Source organism: Neovison vison, chromosome 6, assembly GCF_020171115.1.
Source record: "Neovison vison isolate M4711 chromosome 6, ASM_NN_V1, whole genome shotgun sequence".
In the NCBI taxonomy this organism is placed as follows: domain Eukaryota; kingdom Metazoa; phylum Chordata; class Mammalia; order Carnivora; family Mustelidae; genus Neogale; species Neogale vison.
The window spans coordinates 3346924-3360234 of NC_058096.1; the positions used below are offsets into that span (position 1 = coordinate 3346924).

The 13311-nt window shown below is 60.1% G+C and overlaps 1 protein-coding gene across 1 annotated transcript; it reads left to right on the plus strand.

The window, feature by feature from the left end:
* Positions 1–238: 238 nt before the first annotated feature.
* Positions 239–3134, plus strand: TFF3 (trefoil factor 3). The gene is made up of 3 exons (XM_044254937.1): positions 239–353; positions 1662–1808; positions 2936–3134. Exons 1-3 carry the CDS (start codon positions 272–274, stop codon positions 2947–2949), a joined length of 243 nt encoding a protein of 80 aa, XP_044110872.1. The 5' UTR covers positions 239–271; the 3' UTR covers positions 2950–3134.
* The last annotated feature ends 10177 nt before the right edge of the window (positions 3135–13311 follow it).

The following is a 13311-nucleotide window of genomic DNA, read 5'->3' on the forward strand; positions in this document are numbered from 1 at the left end:
TGGAGACTGGAGTCTGGCCTCCCCGCTGGCTGATGTGCTACCGCAGTGGTGGGGTCAGGCTGCCCCGTTCCCCTTCAGGAAGATGAGCCGCTGGGGGCTTTTCCGTCCTGTGCAGGGAAAGTAGGTGTGGTCGGAGCCAGAGGGGAGGGCCGTCCCCAAGCAAACAGAAGCCAGAGAGCCTGTACAAACACGGGGGTATAAATGCATCTTCTTGGCTGTCGCGGCAGGTTCTCCGAGTAGACGGGTCCCCAGAGCCCGCCTGCCTGTGACCATGGAGGCCAGAGCACTCTGGCTGCTGGTGGTGGTCCTGGTCCTGGGGTCCTCCAACAGGGCAGCGGCCTACGAGGGCCTGTGTGAGTACTGCTCTGACTTCCTCCCCACGCCGTAGGCAGGAGGGCGCTGGTCGCAGACAGGGAACGGAGTAGGATGAGAAGAGACCCAAGATCCAGGCTCGGGGGGCCGTGGGGAGGCTTGAGGACGGTGACCAGACCCCCACGTTACTTAGTAATGGCCATTTACCAGACGCACACGGTTCCTCCCAGTAGGCCCGCAAACTGGGCCTCGCTGTTCCCATTTTGCAGATAAGGAAACAGAGGCTCTGAAAGTTAGCCACTGACTGCAGGCGACCTTCCCAGTTGGTGCCAGAAGCAGGTTAGAGCCCAGGTCTGCCTGACCTGGCTGGCGGCTGTGGCCGGCCCTTCTCACCCCATCGCCTTCTTGGCGCGGGTTTCTGAATCACCAAAAAGGTCTTGGCGCACTGTGTCGGCACATTTACCAAACAGAGAGCCCGATGAACCCGGTCTCTTCCAGCATATTTTCAGCACAAACGGCCCATTTGCACTTAGCCCTGGCCCTGCACCTGCTGGAGGGGGCGTGGCTGTCCCATCCACCCTTTTTGAAGAAATTAGGGTGCGGTTCTTATCAGGTGCCAAAGGCGGCCTGGGGTTCCCAGGCAGGGTGCCCGCCACAGTCCCCCGAACGGCTTGGCACATCCTGCAGCCCGGGACGGGGCCCCCACGCCACGGCGAATCTGGGATCCCGGCACTAGGGAGGTTCGGGAACCCCTGGAAGGAGGACTTAGCGAGTGGCAGGGGCGGGAGAGGACGTCGGGGGTTCCCTGTGGTTTCTGTTTTCCTAAGGAAAATCCCGTTAGGTGACGAGGGAAACATCGCACAACTTGAGACGACGTAGGCTTGCTTCAAAAGCAAGTGTTGCGGCCAGAAGGATGTGCCAGGACGACGGGGCACACAAGCAGCTGGGGGACAGGGAGCCGCGGGAAGGAGGGGAGAACAGCACACGCTGTGGTTTTCTGTTTTGAGTGTGTGTCTCCTGTTACACCGTTTGTGTGTTTAAGGAGGCAGTTCTTGCTGATGAAACAGTGAAGGGGAACTTCATTTGTGGGTTCGGTGACCCCCAGAGGTTCCCTGGTGCCTGCTAGTGGGAGGGAACCGTGGCCCGTGGACCCCCGACGGGACACTGGGGGTGCACAGTGCCGGGGCCCCCGGCAGAGGCCAGAGCTCCCGCAGGCAACACGGGAAGAGTGACCTCCTCAAGCAGGCGTTGGGGTGAGGGTCGGGGTCACGTGCTCTGAGCTCGGAAGCGGGGGAGGCTGCGTGCTGGCCAGCCAGCCTCCGGCGCTGACCGGGCGCTGTCTGGGACAGCGACGAACCTGTGTGAGGTGCCGGCCAAGGACAGGGTGGACTGCGGCTACCCCGAGATCAGCTCCGAGCAGTGCACCAATCGGGGCTGCTGCTTCGACTCCAGCATCCACGGGGTGCCCTGGTGCTTCAAGCCTCTGCAGGACACAGGTAAGCCGTCCCGCGCGCACAGCATCCTTCCTGGGTCCCCGGAGGCCATGCACACCCCGGCAGGACCCCCAGCACCGTGGCTGTCCGTCAGCTGAGTCCGTCAGAGGAGTTGCGCCCAGGGACGTCAGCGGCCGGGGGCTGTCCCCTGCTGTCCCTTTGCTAAGGGGTTTGTGCTCATTCTCAAAGCCATTGTCTGGGAAAAGGTGTCCAAAGTCAAGGCGTCACATACGTACAGGGAGTCGGTCTAAAAACTGGCCTGGAGAGGAGTGGAAAATGCTCAGGTTAGGGAAGCAGGGCCGGTGCTGGAAGCCACATTCAGCAAACAAAGCACCGTCGCCCGTGACGTGCTCCTGGTGGGACACATAGTGGCGGCCCCGGCACTGAGCCCCCGTGCCTCTCTGCACCCCACCATCTTGCTCCAGCCCGCCTCCTCCTGGAGGGCCCCCCATCCTTCCTCAGCAGTGCAGTAGGGTGAGGACAGCCACCCCGGGGTGTCAGCCGCAAGCAGGATTTGCCCACGGAGTGGGGGGGGGTGGTAAGGGGAGGGGGGATGGGCGGCCCTGGCTCTGTCTGTCCAGCCCCACATCCGGGGCGTGAGGTCTGCTGGAAGCCACCTGGCAGTCCAGAGGCCAGGTCATCTTCTAGGAAGGACACAAGTGCCTTCCTGGAACCAGCCCGCGCCCTTTGTGTCCCGGTGATGAGGGACGGGGCTGCCTTCCAGCTGATGCCAACTCCCCCGTCCTGGGGCCCCACCCACCGCTCCAAGCCTCCTGCCCCTTCCCGGCATATCCAGGCAGAGGCCCGGATAAGGCTTTGGGACCAGGAGGGAGTCCGCCACTGCCTCTTTGCTGGCTGTCCCCGTTCTTTGGGGCTCCTCAGCGGAGGGGTGGGGAGGGGGCTGCGCCTTCTCATTTGGCTGCTGACAGCGGACCCTGCTGAGGCCCATCCACCGGCCCGACCCCCTAGGTTCTGGTGGGTTCTATTCTCCACAAGGTCAGACACGCAACACTTTCCCAGTGACTTGGGGAGAACCCAGCACGAGGCTGGCTTGACCTTGAGAAGCCCGGCACCTGGCGGGTGAGGCCAAGGCTGGTCGTGGGGACGCAATGCCTGTGCTTTGTTTCCAGAATGCCGATTCTGAAGCAACGTGCACTGGCCCCGGACATGCTGGGTTAAGACCTCCCGCCCTCGGGGCCCCGGCCTGTGTCCTCTGCCGGCTGCTCCCTGCTCCCTGCTTTTCTCCCACCCGGCTCGCGGCAAGCCCTTCCACGGAAAGCTAGCGCCTGGGGCCCGACGTCTTAACGAATAAAGATCCCGTGCTCAGCATGAGGGCCGCTCCTCGTTCCCGAGACTCGAGCCTCGGGCCTCGACGCTCCTGTGTCTTATTTCGGCGCGGCTCTCCTCTCTCGGGGTCTTCGGGTGGGGGCTGCGGGGACGGGGGCGGGGGGTGTGTGAGCGCCTCCAGCCCGGGGCCTCCCAGCCCTCCCCTCCCAGGGGTGGAAAGTCCGATGAGGTCTTAGACGGGGCCCGACACGGCAGGGAGGACCAGCCCCTTCTCAGTGGCCACCACGTGGCGCAAATTCAGAAAAGACATTTCAAATGTCAGTTTAAAAAAAACAAAACACCAAGGTGATTAACGTCTTCCTTTGTGAAAAGAGCAGAGCATGAAAGTCGTCTTACTGCTGCGCGTTTGCCGTTTATTTGTAAGTCAAGTGTGACGCCTGGGACGCCCCCGTGGCTTCCTTTCACATTTCCTGCTGGAAAGGGACACAGCGCTGTGATGAAGGGCGCTGGCCTCCCCCTGAGGGCTCTGTCTCGGGTCCTCGTGAAGTCCTCACGGCCCCACGATGCAGGGCGATTCCTTCCATCCCTGACTTTCTAGGACACGTGGCTCCGCACCGATGTCACAGCGGGCCCCCGGGTGTCCCTCCGCTCAGGCCGGGCATCCCACGGGCTGTTTCTGCCACCCACACCCTCTTACGCCCGGAGATCCGATGCCCCGCGTGCTCCTTCCTGCCGAACAGCCGTCAGGGAGGGCTGCAGCTCACAGAAATGGGGTCTCTTGGTCTGAGACACCGTCCTACACCAGCAGCTCCCATCAGAACGACAGGCTTTGTCTTGGGGCCAGGTCCGCCGAGCTGACAATGTCCCTGCAGGTGAGGTTTCGTTACCCTTGCCTTACAGATAAGGAAGAGAAGGAAAAACACTTGAAAAATCCCGTGCACTGAGGTCTGCTCTGAGGGGCCACGACAGGACGTCCTGGCCTCCGGATCCAAAGCCCCGTGTGTTCCCTCTCACGCCCAGCCACGACACCTGCCAGGCTTAGGGAGTGACCCTTTCTGGAAACATCTCGGGCCACGCAGCAGGTGCAGCCCAGAGCGGTGCTCACCGGGACGGACCCCTCCTTCTGCTTTTGGGTCCGTTTCTCCTTACACACCAAGCCCAGCCTCGGAGACCAGGCTGGATCTTAGCTGGAGGGGATTGGAGGTCACCCTGGTGACGGGGCCAGGTTGCCACCGTCCTCCTTGCTACACACCTGGCTCCTTCCCCCAGGGCCCGGCTCCGCGGCCTCCTGCCTCACAGCCCCATCGATGGGGACAGCCCGCATGTCTCCGCCTCCCTCTGCCGAGTTTCGGCGCCGAGCCGGACGCCCCCTCCCTCCATGCTCCCCACCGGCCCCGGGACTGCCTGTTTGCCTGTGCCCTGGAGGGATAGCGTCCACCTAGAGCCTGCGGCTGGGGCCCCCTTCCTCCCCCCATCCCTTCCTCGGTTACAACAAGGCTTTAAGAATGTTCCCGATAGGTCAGCTTTGGCTCTCGCTGTCCCGTGGGGGGCGGGGGAGGGCGAGTTTTCTCCCGTCACTAGGTGGGCAGACGGGTCCCCCAAGCTCCCATGGGAGAGCAGGACCCCGACTGACGCAGCGCTGTCCCCCTGAGCCCGTCGTCACACCCGGCGCTCCCCACGCCCTCCCACCAGCGAGGGGACGCCTCCCTCTTTCCGCTGACGGTGCCCAGGCCGCATCTCTTCGCTGCGGCGCCCCCGACCCGCTCCATGGGTGAGATGCGCACACGGCGCCGAGCCTCTGTGGGGCCGCCTCACACCCCGGGGCTCTCAGCGCAAGTTCCACGGCCCTGGGCACCGCGGACCTGGACCCGGGCCCATGACCGCCAGCTGAGGAGTCACTGCCCCGCAGGCCGACGTCCCGGGGGGCTCGCTTGGGGTAGGGGTGCAAAGAGCGGCTGTGTCCCCTGCATGCGGCCTGCCAGGCTCGCAGCCCGGTGACCACACAGGCCCTTGGGGACGCGCGGCTTCCAGGCATGGTCACGCATCTGCGGAAGGAGGAGAGCGCCGACAGGGACAGCCCCCGGCCCCACGGAGGCACGAGGGTCCCCAGGCCTTTGTGACCCCCCTTCTTGGATGCAGCCATCACCCCTCACAGACACCGCGCTTGCCACTTGCCGCCCCACTCACGGGCCGGATCGGAGGCCCCTGCCCCATCACAGCCCAGACACCACACGGGGGGCGGTCCTGCCCCCCATCCCCACCCCCAGGCGAAGTCTTCTGTCCCCTCCTTGTGCATTCTAGTTTTGAGAGCATCTTCCTGGGTAACTTGCAGAGACCCCAGGTCAGACTCAGACACAGAAACAACCTTCTCTCCAGCACAGGGGCCTCCTTCCAGGGACCCCCCAACTCAGGAGAATCATCTGGGGGGCTGGGGGTCTCAATCATCTCATCCTGGAGCTCAAAGTTCTCTCCCCAAACTTCTCCCTGTGGTTCCCCCAGGGGGCACGGGGGATCTTCACATGGGTTGTGTTCGGACTGTCTGCTCCCTGCTCCCTGGGGGTCCTGGGCAGTGTGAATGCTAACCCCCCCCAAGCCAATAGCATTACAACATCTTCAAGGAGGGACTGTGGATGCTACAATCATCTGGGAGCTTCTGAGGCCTCAGTCTGCAGGGTGGTTCCCGACCCAGACACGGCCCGGCCAGGCAGAGACACCGGGCAGCTCCCTCTGTAGGGGCAGGCGCCCAACCACGAAAGCACGTGAGCCATCGGGGAGGATGGATGACCAAGTCCAAGGTGCAGACGCTGACTTGGGCCCCAAGGTCACAACTCTTCCCCAGCCTGCATCAAAGCCAAAGGAGCAGGCAAAACCCTGTCTCACGTGTCCCCTTAAAGCCTCTGGGGGATCAGACGATCAGGGGACCCTGCCAGGCCACTTTACAAAATTACTCTAGTGAAATACCTTTTACCTTGATGGCTCGGATTCAGGATTTCCCTTTCAGTGTCGGGCCTCAGCCTAGCCCTGTCCTGAGCCCATGGGGGGCTGTGCTAAGCTCACAGACCACCTGCAACCCGCCGGGCCGTGGACCCCCATGGAGACACTCCAGCCCCAGCCAGGCCCCCACCCGCTGACCAGGTCTAGACCCCAGGGACCACCAGCACCCCCGCCCCACTGGCTGGCCCGTGTAGGGCAGCCCCAGCCCTTCCAGCCGCCCCCTCCCAGACAAGGATTTACTGGGATACCCAGTCTCTCAGCTCCCTCTGCCTCCTGCCAGCCCCCAGTCCTGAGCCAAGTCCCGTAGCCAAGTCCCGTAGCCCACGCCCGAGTCCTGTCGAGTCTGTCCTCGCTAACAGCGTCTTACCGAGATGCCCAGCGTGCGCGGTGCCCCCGGACGGCTCGTGTGTTCCTGCGGTCTTCGGCAGGTGGGCGTCGCCAGGACTGGGCTGAAGGCCTGGTGGGGTGATGGGGGCCCAGGGACACGTGGACTTGGCCAGTGGTTCTCGGCCTGGGGCTCCCTGATTTCCTAGGTGGTACTCTCGTTGGGGGATGGGGTGTGGGGTTCTGTGCAGGGGCGCGCGCCCACGCCCCTGACACCTTCCCCCTGGCCGCCATGCGGAGGGCGGGAGCACAGAAACATGAGGAGTCCCTCTCCCTCCACTTCTCCCATGTTTAGGGCGATACGCGTAGTGATCTTACGTTGGGTGTAGGCATGTCATTAAGCATAAAGTCATTAAGTATGACTTCCTTTCAGGAGATCCAAAGGGGTCTTGTGAAGTAAGGAGGGGGGCTCTGCGGGGATGAGCCTCGTCGCCCGGTGAGGTCTCCTGCCTCTTTTTGCCTGGTACCCCGAAGCCGGGCAACCCCCAGAAACCCCTGCCTCCCTGGCCTGTTTGTTCCCATCCTTTCCATCTTAAACCTGAATCACAGCTTTTGAATTTAAAAAAAAATCCTAAAGGCTGACAGATGTGTTCTCTGTTCCCCTAGGGCCACCTCCCGAAAGCTCCCTCCCCCTCCTACCCAGGTCAGGTCGGGGACAGTCAGCGGGCCCACAGAACTGGGGATAACAAGACCTTGGCTCCCACCTGCCCCAGCGTTCTGCACCCTTACTTCCCATTCAGGGGCTCTGCTCCCGCTTTCTGGAACAATCCATTTCCCCCCCAGGATCCCAGCAGCTGTCGAGGCTCAGCGGGTAAAGCCTGGTGTCAGGCGCCCCCACCCTGGTGAGCCTGGCCACACCCAAGGCACAGTGCTGGGGGACCCCGAGGCAGGCACCTGGGAAGGTCGGGTCTGTAGCTGGGTCTGCGCCCCTGCGAGGCTGAGATGGAGCTGGCCAGAGCCCTAGAGCCCCGGGGCCCCTCCCTTGTGAACAAGGACTGCCTGGTCCCCTTCCGCCCCACCGTCCCTCTCTCCCCACTGACACCGCCAAGGCGCCAAAGGACCGGTTCTGATTCCAGAAATCCTGGCTCCGACCTGACCTGTGCGTCAAAGACCAGGATCCCTGCAGCGGGGAGTCACACCCCCTCACTGCCGCACTTACAGACCGACCTCCGGTCTCCATCAATTAAGGGAAAACATCTTTGCCAACACTTCAGAGTTCTTTCTCATTCTCCTTTTCCTGTGGATGAGCCGAACCCCGGGTGGGGTCTGTGCCCCCCATCTCCCACCCCCAGAGAGGTGCTCCGTGCTGGGGGAGAGACCTGGACTAGAAGAGAGGAGGGTCTCGGGGAGCCCTGGGTGCCCTGCCCCCTACACACGATAAAGGGGCAGTTCCGGCTCCTCTAAGGAAGGCTCATGGCTGTGGGGCTGTCCTGTTTCACGCATCTTACGTCGTGGGGCCCCACAGCAGCCCTGCCGAGGTATGGATTACAAGGAAGCAAGTGGAGGCACAGAGCGTGAGGTCAGGAGCCCAAGGTCACACAACAGAGAGGGGGACAGGATCCCAGAATCTGGCTGGTTCCAGGGTCTGCAGAACCCACCCCCCCCCCAATCCCAGCAGCTCCAAGTTCTCAGAGTAGAGGAGGGAAGTCGTCCTCAGCTCATGGTCAGGGCACCAGGTTGGGATGGGGGGTAGCCTCTGGGGGAAGGAGGGAGAGAGCCGGGGCCCCCGGGGCCCTCAAGTCAGTGAGCAGCCATGGCCACGCAGCTGCTTTGCGTCCCACCAGAGAGAGCTAGAGGCAGCTCTGTGAACCTGCAGGAGGCCCCCAAGTGTCTGGGAACCCCCCCCACCCAGGCGTGCACTAGCCCAGGGGAAGCTGGAGGGACAAGAACCCATGTTTGGAGGAAGCTTGCAGAAGTCCGGGCCACCCACCCCAGCCACCTGGACGCACTAAGTGCCCCCAGGGCAGGCCAAGCAGGACCCTGCCCCCTGTTAGAAGCCAGGGAACCCACAAGCCCCCAGCACATGGGGCAGGAGACCCCAGACTGGATTTACCCACAAGTGCCTGGGTGGGGGCTCTAAGTTCAGCAACAGAGAAACACCAAGTCACTGTTTTGCACAAGGAATTTTTGCGTGAGGAAGAATCACGTGTTTGCCGCACATTTCCTGCGTCTGCCCGAAGCCTGCAGCTGCGTCTCGTTCCTGGGATCCGTGCGAGGGTCCCCCCACCCCGCCCTGGGGCAGAAGGGGGCGCCCGGGGAGGGATGCGGTTCCCGGGGGAGCCCCCTGTCTGCGGCGGGGTTGGGGGTTGTTGCCAGCCCGGGGGTGGTGTTGGTGACCCCGAAGGGCCGTTCTTCCCACGTGCCACCCAGGGCGTGCAGCCCCCGCGGAAGAGCATGATCCGGTGAGGGGCCTGCCCACGTGCGCCATGCTGCTCTGCTTCGTGCTCCCAGCCGCAGCAGACGCAGGCCGTCGGGGAGAGATGACCTCGTTCCTGGGTCTCAACCTCGTGTAAAGGTCCCACAGTGATCTGCTGGGTTTTAAAACACAACGTTGTACCCTGAAGACACAAACGTCGTGATCTGAAGGGGCACGTGCACCCGAATGTTTATAGCAGCAATGTCCACAACAGCCAGACTGTGGAGAGAGCCTGGGTGTCCATCCACAGATGAGTGGATAAAGGAGATGTGGTATATGTATACACTGGAATACTACGCAGCCATCAAAAGAAGTGAAATCTTCCCATTTGCGACGATGTGGATGGAACTAGAGGGTATTATGCTGAGCGACGTAAGTCAATCAGAGAAAGACAATTATCATATGATCTCCCTGATATGAGGAATTTGAGAAACAAGACAGAGGATCACAGGGGTAAAGAGGGGAAATGAAACAAAGAACGAAACCAGAGATGGGGACAAACCCTAAGAGACTCTTAATCTCAGGAAACAAACTGAGGGCTGCTGGAGGGGAGGGGGGTGGAGGGATGGGGTGGCTGGGTGATGGACACTGGGGACGGTCCGTGCTAGGGTGAGGGCTGTGAACTGTGTAAGCCTGATGATTCACAGACCTGCACCCCTGAAGCAAATGATACATTCTATGTTAATAAAAAAGAAAACGTACAACACTGAAACACACAAACTAAGTTTGAGCAATTACTTCTAATGACTTGCTTGCCAGGAGCCCCAAGGCCCCCAGAGCCCAGTTCTTTCCCTGAGTCCTGCGGGACTGGCTGGGGGTCTTCCGGGGGGCGGGTCTTCCTCGGGATTTTTAAGCAATCTTCTTGGCTGGGGACCGCTGCTGTCAATGGAGCACCTAAGAAAGCGCTAACCAGTGTTAAAACTGGGGGCTAGGACGCGCTGTAGCGTGCACTGGAGACCTGTCTTCCCTTTTACTCAAACTGCTGTGAAAAATCACATATTTACTCTTTACCAATGAGGAAGTGGAGAGAAATTTACCCAAGGACACAGCCTTGCTGAAGGTCAATGCCGGGACGTTCTGGAAGCTTCTGTGGGGCCGCGGGCAGCATGATGCCGCTCTTGGCCCTCTCGGGCACCCTGGCTGCAGCGACCCCCAGAGGGCCCCAAAGGGCACCCATTACACCTCCACCTGCTGGTCACCCAGCAGAGGCTCTGGGTGAGTCGCATAATGAATTGGGTTCCGTAGGACCCTGGGCTCATTTTGAGATTGAACACCTTCCTCAACAACTTGGACATGGTACACATGTGTAGAACCTTCCAGAACCCGCAGAATGAGAACTTTGTCTTGCCCGGGGGAAAGCCAGACTCCCTTGCTGCTGGTGGGAAGGGGACATAAATGCTAGGCTCTCCGCCCCCTTACACACACACTGTGGCCATTAAACCTGATTATTACTTCCTGTCGCGTGTACGTGCGCTCCCCCACCCTTCAGTCCAGCGGGGCAGTAAGAGCGTGCCTTTAGGGACCCTTCTACACTGTCGGTGGGAATGCAAGCTGGTGCAGCCGCTTTGGAGAACAGTGTGGAGATTCCTCAAGAAATTAAAAATAGAGCTTCCCTATGACCCTGCAATTGCACTCCTGGGTATTTACCCCAAAGATACAGATGTGAAAAGAAGGGCCATCTGTACCCCAATGTTTATAGCAGCAATGGCCACGGTCGCCAAACTATGGAAAGAACCAAGATGTCCTTCAACGGATGAATGGATAAGGAAGATGTGGTCCATATACACTATGGAGTATGATGCCTCCATCAGAAAGGATGAATACCCAACTTTTGTAGCAACATGGACGGGACTGGAAGAGATGATGCTGCGTGAAAGAAGTCAAGCAGAGAGAGTCAATGATCATATGGTTTCACTTATTTGTGCAGCATAAAGAATAACACAGAGGACATGCGGGAGATGGAGAGGAGAAGGGAGTTGGGGGAAATGGGAGGGGGAGACAAAGCACGAGAGACTGTGGACTCTGAGAAACAAACTGAGGGTTTTGGAGAGGATGGGGACAGGCGGTTGGGGGAGCCTGGGGGTGGGTGTTATGGAGGACACGGATCGCATGGAGCACTGGGTGTGGTGCATAAACAATGAATTCTGTTACACTGAAAAGAAATTTAAAAAAAATAAATAATTTTTAGAAAGAATAAAATAAATCTAACATAAAAAAAGAGCGTGCCTTTAACGTTCTTATTTGGCAGTAGTTCCTCCTGCGTGGGCTGCGTGGGTCTGTAGCGTCCCAGAATATGTTGGCCGGTCACCGGAATTCACCGCTCTGGTCTAAAAATCCTGAAACTTTCCAGAGAGGAAGGTGGGTGGCCTGTGGCACAGCGACTGTCCCAGAAAATTCTCCCTCCCTGTGTGTGTGCTCTGAGGCCCTTCAGGGTCCTGGGTGGCAGAGGCTGGAAATTCTCCCCTGGGACCTCTGGTCTTCAGCGGTCACGTTCTGGAAAGAGTCAGACATCCTCCATCCTCCATGTCCCCATCGGCAAACTGGGGACAACGGCTATGTGCCTCAGAGGGCGTTTGGTGGCTGTGACAGCCAGAGGCAGACTCGGGAAACACCTGGGAGCTCCGAGCTGGCACACTTCGGAGGGCCATAACCCTTCTGGGGGACGGGGCGTCTCCACATTTCTGAGCTGGAGCGAAGCTTCTCGTACGTTGTGTGCTACTCTCCTGTGCTTTCTGCCAAGTGAAGGCGACGTGTACGTGATCACACCCACACAATGGGCCCAGAACGGGTGCATCCAGGGGACAGGAAGTCAGTTAGTGGCTGCGCGGAGCAAGCAGGTGCGGGGGAGTGACAGGTGATGGGCTCCTTCTGGGGCTGACGAGAATCTTCTGGAACCAGAGCGTGGTAGCAGCTGCAGGATTCTGTGAGGACGCTGGAAAGCAGTGAATTGCACACTTTAGCGGGGTGCGCTTCCTATTAAATGAGCTCTCTCTCCTTCCATTATATGTCTACAAACCCAGCTGTGATTGTATCTCTTTGTTGATTTCCTGACTTTCTGCTCCAAGAATGGAGCTGACCTCTGAGACTTTACCATGGGCCCCGTTCTGAGCTGGCTCATCTTGTCTTCAAAGCCACTGGTCCTACCAGATGGCCTCTGAGGGGACGTTGCCTCCTTCTGGGTGTCGGACCTACCTCTACCTACTGTAGCTCGGGGCACGAGAATTATTACCCACTTCTCACCTGGAAGCTGCCTTTGCTCCTGTTGGCCTGGATGCTCCAGCCTTTCTCTCCTTGGTTTTGTGGGGCCCAGGTGCCTCCCCCCTTCTCCTCCTGCCCACAGACCTGCCTCCCTAGGGCTCTGTCCTCCACAGCCCCGTAGCCGGCGGTGCACAGCCCCAGTGCCCGCTAGAGGACACCCACCCCTGCCCTCCCCTGGCTTTGGTCCTAGTTCTCACCTGCCCCCCAGGACCTTCCTGTCTCGGGACGTGCAGAGATGCCCTCTCCTCCTGCCACCTGCTGTCAAAGATGGCAACTGGATTAGGGAATCAGGAGAAACGAGTCAAGTTCTGAGGTCACTGTGCCAGCAGGCTAGGCTGCCGGCACACCTCCTTGTGGCCCGATGAGCGGCTCCCAAGTGGGGCAGCTCGGCGCAGAGCGACCCAGACAGCCGGCGGCTCGCACAGAAGGTTGAGCAGAGAGGAAGGAAGCAGCCGGGGGGACGTCAGCTGGTCCGTCAAGAGCGGTGCCCCGCCGTAAGCTTTGACCTCTATTTCTTCTGTCGTTGTCTCTCTGGAGAATGAGGTTAACAGGAACACGGACTTGGACTGCCAAGGTCACGGCGATCAGCAAAGATTCGCTCCCATCGATGGGGTAGGACTCTCTTCCCTGACTAGGCTAACCTTCCCCGACAGCATCACGAACGAGGCCTGGCAGCTTTGTGAGGGTTTCCCGTCCCCCCCGCACTCCTATAGGCCCCAAGAGTCACCATGTCCAGGTGTAACCAGAGGGCTAGGGACAGGGTGTCAACCGCTTGGGACTGTCCTAAAAGCTCCCTCAGGGGCACCGTGGGAGTGAGGAGACACACACGGGGGCTGCAGGTCCCCACCTTCTCTAGGCGCCCGTTTCACTTTTTGGATTTCCTTCCAATTGCGTTTCCCGAAAGGCTTTTGGGCTTCAAATCGTCAGTGGTAAGGATGTCAGTTTAAGATGTTTTCCAGATTTTCCGATTTGTTTTGAAGTCTGGTGGTTATTGTAGAAACAGCCACAGTGTCTATCAGAAGGCAGACGGCTGCAGGGGTTCTGGAACATTCCCACAACGGTGTGCCACACAGCTGTTGCTGTCCATTCCGGTCTGCAGCGCCGTCTGCGACACCGTGCGGGGAAAGGCAAGCGAGGGATGGAGGGCTGGGGATGCCGCGTCTGTGT